Here is a 7,117-nt window from a genome sequence, read left to right as displayed (position 1 = left end):
TCCACGCGGTCGCCGGTCACCGGTCACCGGCGAGGGCGAGCTCGACCTTCAGATCTAAAGGTCGCCGATCGCGGCCATTGTCGCAAAATAAACAACATGCGCCTTTTCGCCATCGAGCAATAGAGCGTCCTGTCCATGACCACTGGTAAATTCAAAAGCCTCATTAATAAAAAAACTTTTTAAAATTCTGTGTTGCCTATCATATTTTTTCTCCACTTCAGATTTTATTGGATTTGATAAGGGAAAAGTCTGAATTAAAAAAATACATGTGATAAAATGTGTAATCACATACAATTTCAGGAATATTGTGAAATGTTTCATGAAAAATATAGAAATCAAAGTGTTGAATCGTTGTCTGATTCCCAAAGAAGCAAGTTTGTGAAATATAAGAAACGTATACTTACTATTCAAAACAAGTACATATATTTAGCAAAAAATATACATTTAAATATCACAAGAAAAAAATATTATTAAAATATAAAAAAATTGCATATTCAATATTAATAAACATCGTTATAAAAGTAAAAAAAAAATGTCAGTTTAAAAATGTAGAAAAATACATTATGCATTCATAACCTATATAAGGTTCGTAAATTTTTTTTTTAATTCTATGTCTTTTAACAAAAAATAGTAAATAAAAAACGATTATCAAAATTATCATAAATTGGCAAAATAATACCAAATTGAGTCATTGTTTCCGAAAGTTTCATATGCTTTTTATATTTAGGTTTATCTTTTTCAAGGTTCTCCATTTCTTTTTATCAACCTATGTTTTGCGTTTAGTATGACATGGAAACAATGAAAAACGATTTATATTTTATAAAAATAAAATACCATTTTTTTTCAGTTTTCATAAATCCAATCCCGGTATTTTGAAGCATCCGTTTTAGTCCGGTATCCTGGTATTTTCGAGAGTTGAGATCCCGGTTTAATCAAGTCTAATTTCAAGAAAGGTTTTCAAGTTACTAAAAGAGCAGTTTTCAAATGACAAAAAAACATGGAAAATAGTGGATGGCAACATTAAGCACGTGTGAGCTGTCAAATCGGTTCAAACTGTATGCCGCAAAGAAACACAATGACCAAGAGATATCTCTTGTGGTTCGCCCACGAGCATGTAGATTTCCGAACGGCGGTATATTACAAATTAACCTAAAATTTAAATTAATGAAACGGTTTTTGACGACATTAATACATTTTTTTATGTAGGAAATTAATTCTCTGCTCCAATTGTTTAATATTGAAATGAAATTTGTGGAAGAGCCCCAAACTGATATTTTGTATTGGATTGTGGAGTTGGACAGCGAGGAATCTGCGAAGAAGCTGGCCTCCCGCTCGATTTCCCTCCGTTGGTGTTTAGAACTGTGGGGCAGAGCGAAGACCACGGAGCATTTGCACGATAACTTAAAACAGTCTCTCTCTCAACCGATAGACGACTGGACTTGTGTGTCGCACGAAGATTATCAGAGCTATGTCTGTTCCAGGAGTACTATTGAACCGTATTTTTGTTCGAAACATTCGTTTAGATTTACGGTTGAAACGTTTTGTAAACATTTTAGCAGTAAAGAAAAAGTTCAGAAAATAGAGGTGTTATTAAAATTTAATAATATTATAAATTATGTTTACACTTATGTATTTATACAAGTATTATTAATTTAGGATTTCAGTTATATGCCTTTCGAAGGTTGTGTTAATTTAAAAAATCCCGACATCGAAGTCATGTATTTAGAATATTATGGACTCGATCAAAACAAAATTCCGCAAATGCCTTATGACGTGTTTATCTGCCGATTTGTTAGTATATTCATTTTATAAACTGAACTAATTAATCTTGCATAGTTATACTTTAAGTAATATTTTTTTACTAAATAGATTGCTGAAGGCCAAAGACATCTTATATCAAAATTATCGTTAAAAACAAGAAAATTTATAGGAAACACGAGTATGGATCCTCAATTATCGCTGCTTATGGCGAATCAGGCTCAAATTAGAAAAGGAGACGTTGTAATAGATCCGTTCGTCGGCAGCGGTTCTTTGTTAGTAGCCGCTGCTACTTTTGGTGGTAAGAAATATTTTAAAATCTGTTTTTACTTATAGATAAATGTAAATATATTACATAAATATAATACATTTTACAGCTTACGTGTGGGGTTCGGATATAGATTTTCTAGTTATTCACGCTAGGTCTAAACCGACTAGAGTTAAACAAAAGGTATTTATATGTAATATTACATAACTGTATCTAAAAATAATTTAATTTAATAATAGGTTAGAGAAAAAGATGAAAGCATAAAAGCGAATATGAAACAGTATGGAATTCATCCTCAATATTTAGATGTGGTTGTGAGCGATTTTTCAAAACCTTTATGGAAGGATTCGATGAAATTCGACGCTATTGTGACAGATCGTAAGTTAGATATTCTAATAAAATCATATAGATATAAATTAATAATTATGTTAAAATTTTAGCTCCATATGGAATCCGAGAAGCGACTGAAAAAATCGGAATTGATAGAAAGAACTACACGCTTTCGGCCGAATATTTTAATAATCATATACCGTCGAAGATAGATTACGGTCTACCTCATATATATAAAGATTTATTATTATTTTCCGCACAGCATCTGACGATAGGGAAAAGGCTAGTGTGTTGGTATCCGTATTATAGGTCAGTGTTTGCAATCAATTTATGGATTTGAGATTATTTATTAACGACTTGTTCGACCTTTAGAGAGGATTATTGCGAAGATGCGCTTCCGACGCACGATTGTTTAAGGCTCATAGCAAACTCTGAACAAGTTCTAAGCAAGTTAACAGCCAGGAGATTACTAACGTATGAGAAATTCAAAGACCTTAATGATCAAGTAGAACAAGCTGACGGTGTGGACATTGCGATGAATGGGAACAATAATAATCTGATCGACAAAGACACCCCGGTGTCGTCGTTAAAATTAGATTTTAGGCAAAAGTACTTTTGTCAAGAGAAAACCAGAAAAGAACGGAAAGCTAATAAAGGTCTCGACGAAGATTGAGAATATAATAAATATTTTTTCTATACAAACATCCTAATTTTATTACCTTTCATAATTTCAATCCTGTTAAATGGTAAATAACTTTCACAGAAAAAAAATCTTCAGCAATACTCGATTATAAAATTTTATTTCTTTTATAATTATGTTTCATATAATATTAATATAATGAATGATAAATAATAACAATTTTATTCACACTACGTGAATAATGTGTATAATTACATAATTTGTAATAAATTATTATATAAAATTTTATGCGACTACAGATAAAGCTAGAAGAGAATCGATGATTCCTTCGGCGGGATCTGTTTGTTTTTCCGATTCTTCGGGACCTTCTAGGGCAGGTATGTTTTGTCCCAATGTTTGGTATCTGGCTTTGATACGTTTTAGAGCCCAAGCGCCCAACTGAGCAGATTTCTTCTTATTGTTACTTCCTCCGCTCTTGTATTGCGATATCAGATTATTGCAGACCTATCAGAACAATTTTAAAGAATAACTATGCAAAATTTGATTTAATTCGGTCAGTGTAGGGTTGAATAGTTTTATACCAAATATAGGCCGAGTAGAGCTCTCATGTTGGTCGAGTTCAAGTGAACAGCTTGACAGTAGTATGTTTTCGCCAATTCCAGATTCTCGATTCCTCCCTGGTGGAACGATAAAAAATAAATACATTTGTGCATAAGAAAGACGACATAGTAACACGCTCACCATAGTGTAGCGAATATCAGCTACTCTCTGATAGAATAGATGCGAATGGGGCTGATGTAGCAGAAGTTCTTCAGCGCAGAAAACTGCCTTAGCGTATTCCGACTGGCTCAAATACAAATCGCACAGTTCTTGCCACGCTTCCACGTCCGACATGAATCTAAACGAGAGATTAGTTTTAATACAAAATTGTCAGGAATTCGAGGGAAGTAGGGCTATACTTTTTCAAATATTCGGTGAGTTCTTTGATAGCTTCGGGTATGCGTCCTCTAGCTTTGTATATGGCGACTTTTCTCTTTCTCGGTGCGGCGTTGGTCTCGTCGCGTTCAATGAGTGAGTCTAGCACTTCGATCGCACGGTCGTACCTAAAGAAAGAGAGATGTAAAACGACCTATAAGCTCTGTCGTAAAACAGAACGACGCATACTTCTCGCCAGCCTCGGCCTGCATGGCTAAATAGCGACGAACTCTGAGACTGTTGGGAAACTCGTCGTTCAGGATCTCGATGCACTTATCGGAGACGTCAAACCGGTGGCAGTCCAGTGCGGCAAAGATGACCTGCTCCAACAGGACGTGCTCTGAAAGGCGACATACGATGAACGCTCGGACGACGCGAATCGAAGGCGTACCACTCACTTTCTTTTCCCAGTCTGTTGATGTTGTTTGATAGGACTGTCTGCCACATTTCCACGACTTCTTCGCTCGCCCTTTTGTTGCTCTCGCGCCATCCTCTGAGCAACGTCAGGATCTCTGAAACGAATCGGATTGATAATATCGTCGCGACATTTCTCTTGAGGCGAAGGATTTACGAACCGCTCAAGCTTGCCGATTCATAGTCGCACATCTTTTAACAAGTTCGATTTGACAGGTACTGATCAGGGTTGCCAGATTTAAAAAAATACAATGAAACCACAGAACAGAAATTATTCTGTTCTATGAAAGGGACAAATAAAAAAGAAGCTAAGTCACCAAATTATTTTGATTTAATGTTGGCAGATTCATTTTTCAAATTTAGGAATATACCTTATACCTTTTAAAATCCTGTTTCCATAAGGGATAGTAATGCTGGAGACCATTAGTAGCTAAATCGCGACGTTCAACCCGTCACTCGGACGATCAAAGAAGGAGGCCTAGCCTAACGCCTGTCCGTGCAGCGTGCAGGCGCGAAAGCTAGGCTAGGTAATAACCGGTCGCCCATGGACCGAAACTCCTGAGCCTAATGCGACCGTAGGAGGAGGGCGTGGGCCCGTTTTAAAATGAAATACCTTTTAAAAATAAGACTGTTTCGAATTTTGGCTAAACTTTTTAATAGGATTTTTAGTAAGGCAAAGAAAAATGCGTTTGCTTATTGTGTCAATAGCAGTAAAAGAAAAAAAGCCCGGAACGGCAAAAGGGCAATCATAGTTATTTAAATCTAAGTTTAGAAAAATGATCAATTTGAATCAAGATTATCTATCAAAAATATAAGAAACTTGTACACTTTCGAGGGTAGTATGAATAGTGACATTTATGTTTCAATGTTGAAATTAACTCTGAGGGATTCTTACGGGAAAATATTTCCAAGCACAGATCGCGCTAGCATCCTATTCCAGCAATAAAACGCTCCGTGCCATACTTAGCTAAAAATCAGGGGTTGATTTGCGTCGAATGAACCTAGGACCTGCCCTGATTAACGTGATGACATATGTTGTGTGTCAGTATACGCAAACTGGTTAGTTTTGAGGTTTGAATGCAAAACACTTGAATGTAAGCTGAGTTCGACGTGATCCGACCGTTTCGTAACGACGATCGGACCCGACTGCTTATCAAAACATAAGTATTTCCGAACGCCGTAAGACGGTGCTTGCGAACGTATACAATAGGGCTTCAACAACATCTGAAGTTATGGATATCGATGATATAGTGGACAGTCACATCCATGAAAACTTATTTGATGAAGAATTATCTTGTGAAGAAGAGGTAAACTAACCCATCCAATTCCAACAAAAGAAGATGCTATGAGGCCTATTGAGGACCTTAAAAGCTACTTTACTAGCATTGAAAACATACAAGACGAAACATTATTGTAAAACAGCAGCAAAATATGTACCATTGATTAACGTGATTATCCAAATAAAAAATAATTTAATGCCAAGCTTACAAGATGTTGAATCTACTAGTTACTAATTCGTAGGTGGATAAAGGCCTATGCTTGATAACGAGGAGCAAGTGGGAACATCTAAGTTAAAAAAATGTTATGATATTTGATTATTATCAATTCTTTAATCCCAGTGTCTTTTTACTAGAAGAATTGGTATACGATTTGCTGAGTTCTCATAGAAATTGTATGTTGCTACGCATTTTTTCTACTGAAGGGCGCTGTCATCAAACAAACTATTCTCGAAGAATTCCAGTTTTGGGTTCTGCGTTAGCCGACTATCTTATGGCACGGCGCATTATTACTGATCTGTTTAATGTACGGCCCATTAATACCGATCTGTTTAATCTCAGCTACGGAGAGATGATCCGATATTTTATGATTTTGCGGCTAAAAAAATTACGAAATCCCTGTGACATAATTTAAAGAAGCAGCTAAATTAGTTTATTTCCGTTTTTACTATTAGGCAGCTTCCATATATTATGGAACAGGTTTAGGGGGAAGGGTCAGGTGAATTGTAGCAAAGAGAGGGGGTTGTGTGGTTTTTTAAGAATGTTAAATCACCATTTTTTTAGAACAGTTTTCCTACTACAGAATAAATTGTATAATTCACCAAACTCCAATGTGTCAACGTGTGAATAATTTACAATATATGCTTGTAATTATCGAGTACATATTATACAGAAATAGTGAATGAAATTATTCAACAACATCGCTTCCGCACAAATATATATTATACTACCTACGATATTGTTGCCTTTGCAAATCAAATTGTGACGTGGCGTACGGGGAGAGGGGGTTGAAATTTCACTAAAAACCTGTGACATAATTTATGGAAGCCGTCTTATATGTTATATTATAGTCTTAATTGAATAAAGTAGTTATTATATATATGATATGTAAGTAATTATATGTAATTGTTGCGCGGTGGTTGTTTTAGTTCATTACGGTAGCAAAAAAATATGCATATTACTAAACGAGCGTCAATTCACTTTTCTCCGTAAATCACGGTGTGTATAGTTAGATTAGACGCACGTGTATAGTTAGACAGCGCATGCGCCGCGACGACGTCGTCCGTCAAAAGTGACTGTCGCGCGCGTGCGCGGGCGCGACCCGTCAGCTGCGAACGCGAGCGCTCCCCGCCGCGCGCTCTTCGATTTTCAAAATGCACAATCGGCGGTACGACGTCGACGCGGAATAGTCAAAATGGACGATTTAAATTGAGATCGAGTCGAGAGGGCCGGCTC

At 36.3% G+C, this 7,117-nt stretch overlaps 3 protein-coding genes across 3 annotated transcripts in view; 1 reads left to right on the top strand and 2 right to left on the bottom strand.

Moving 5' to 3' along the window:
- The window catches only part of LOC148239457 (uncharacterized), an 11,396-nt gene extending 11,340 nt beyond the window's left edge, over positions 1 to 56 (bottom strand). The window contains exon 1 of the mRNA XM_088186139.1: positions 1 to 56. This exon is cut by the window's left edge and continues 221 nt beyond it. The gene's annotated coding sequence lies outside the window, so the exon portion shown is untranslated.
- Positions 1 to 3,058, top strand: part of LOC148239456 (tRNA (guanine(10)-N(2))-methyltransferase TRMT11) — a 3,940-nt gene extending 882 nt beyond the window's left edge. Inside the window, exons 2-9 of the mRNA XM_088186264.1 lie at positions 848 to 1,132; positions 1,207 to 1,584; positions 1,657 to 1,791; positions 1,870 to 2,059; positions 2,136 to 2,209; positions 2,266 to 2,404; positions 2,467 to 2,665; positions 2,729 to 3,058. Coding sequence (XP_088042390.1) covers positions 1,058 to 1,132; positions 1,207 to 1,584; positions 1,657 to 1,791; positions 1,870 to 2,059; positions 2,136 to 2,209; positions 2,266 to 2,404; positions 2,467 to 2,665; positions 2,729 to 3,029 — 1,491 coding nt within the window. The 5' untranslated portion in view covers positions 848 to 1,057 and the 3' untranslated portion in view covers positions 3,030 to 3,058. The remainder of the gene's footprint in view (positions 1 to 847; positions 1,133 to 1,206; positions 1,585 to 1,656; positions 1,792 to 1,869; positions 2,060 to 2,135; positions 2,210 to 2,265; positions 2,405 to 2,466; positions 2,666 to 2,728) is intronic.
- Positions 3,059 to 3,127: 69 nt separating this feature from the next.
- Positions 3,128 to 4,679, bottom strand: LOC148239455 (ER membrane protein complex subunit 2-A-like). Its single transcript, XM_088186370.1, has 7 exons — positions 4,547 to 4,679; positions 4,370 to 4,483; positions 4,161 to 4,311; positions 3,956 to 4,099; positions 3,738 to 3,894; positions 3,578 to 3,673; positions 3,128 to 3,500 (listed from the first exon to the last, which is right to left on the bottom strand). The coding sequence occupies exons 1-7, from the start codon at positions 4,575 to 4,577 to the stop codon at positions 3,282 to 3,284; spliced, it is 912 nt and encodes a 303-aa protein (XP_088042496.1). The 5' UTR covers positions 4,578 to 4,679; the 3' UTR covers positions 3,128 to 3,281.
- Positions 4,680 to 7,117: the final 2,438 nt, after the last annotated feature.

Source organism: Plectrocnemia conspersa, unplaced genomic scaffold (genome assembly GCF_051122295.1).
Source record: "Plectrocnemia conspersa isolate PC_06_02 unplaced genomic scaffold, ASM5112229v1 ptg000001l, whole genome shotgun sequence".
NCBI classification, from domain to species: Eukaryota; Metazoa; Arthropoda; class Insecta; order Trichoptera; family Polycentropodidae; genus Plectrocnemia; species Plectrocnemia conspersa.
Note: the sequence above shows the minus strand (reverse complement) of the source record. Positions and strands in the feature narration are given on the sequence as shown.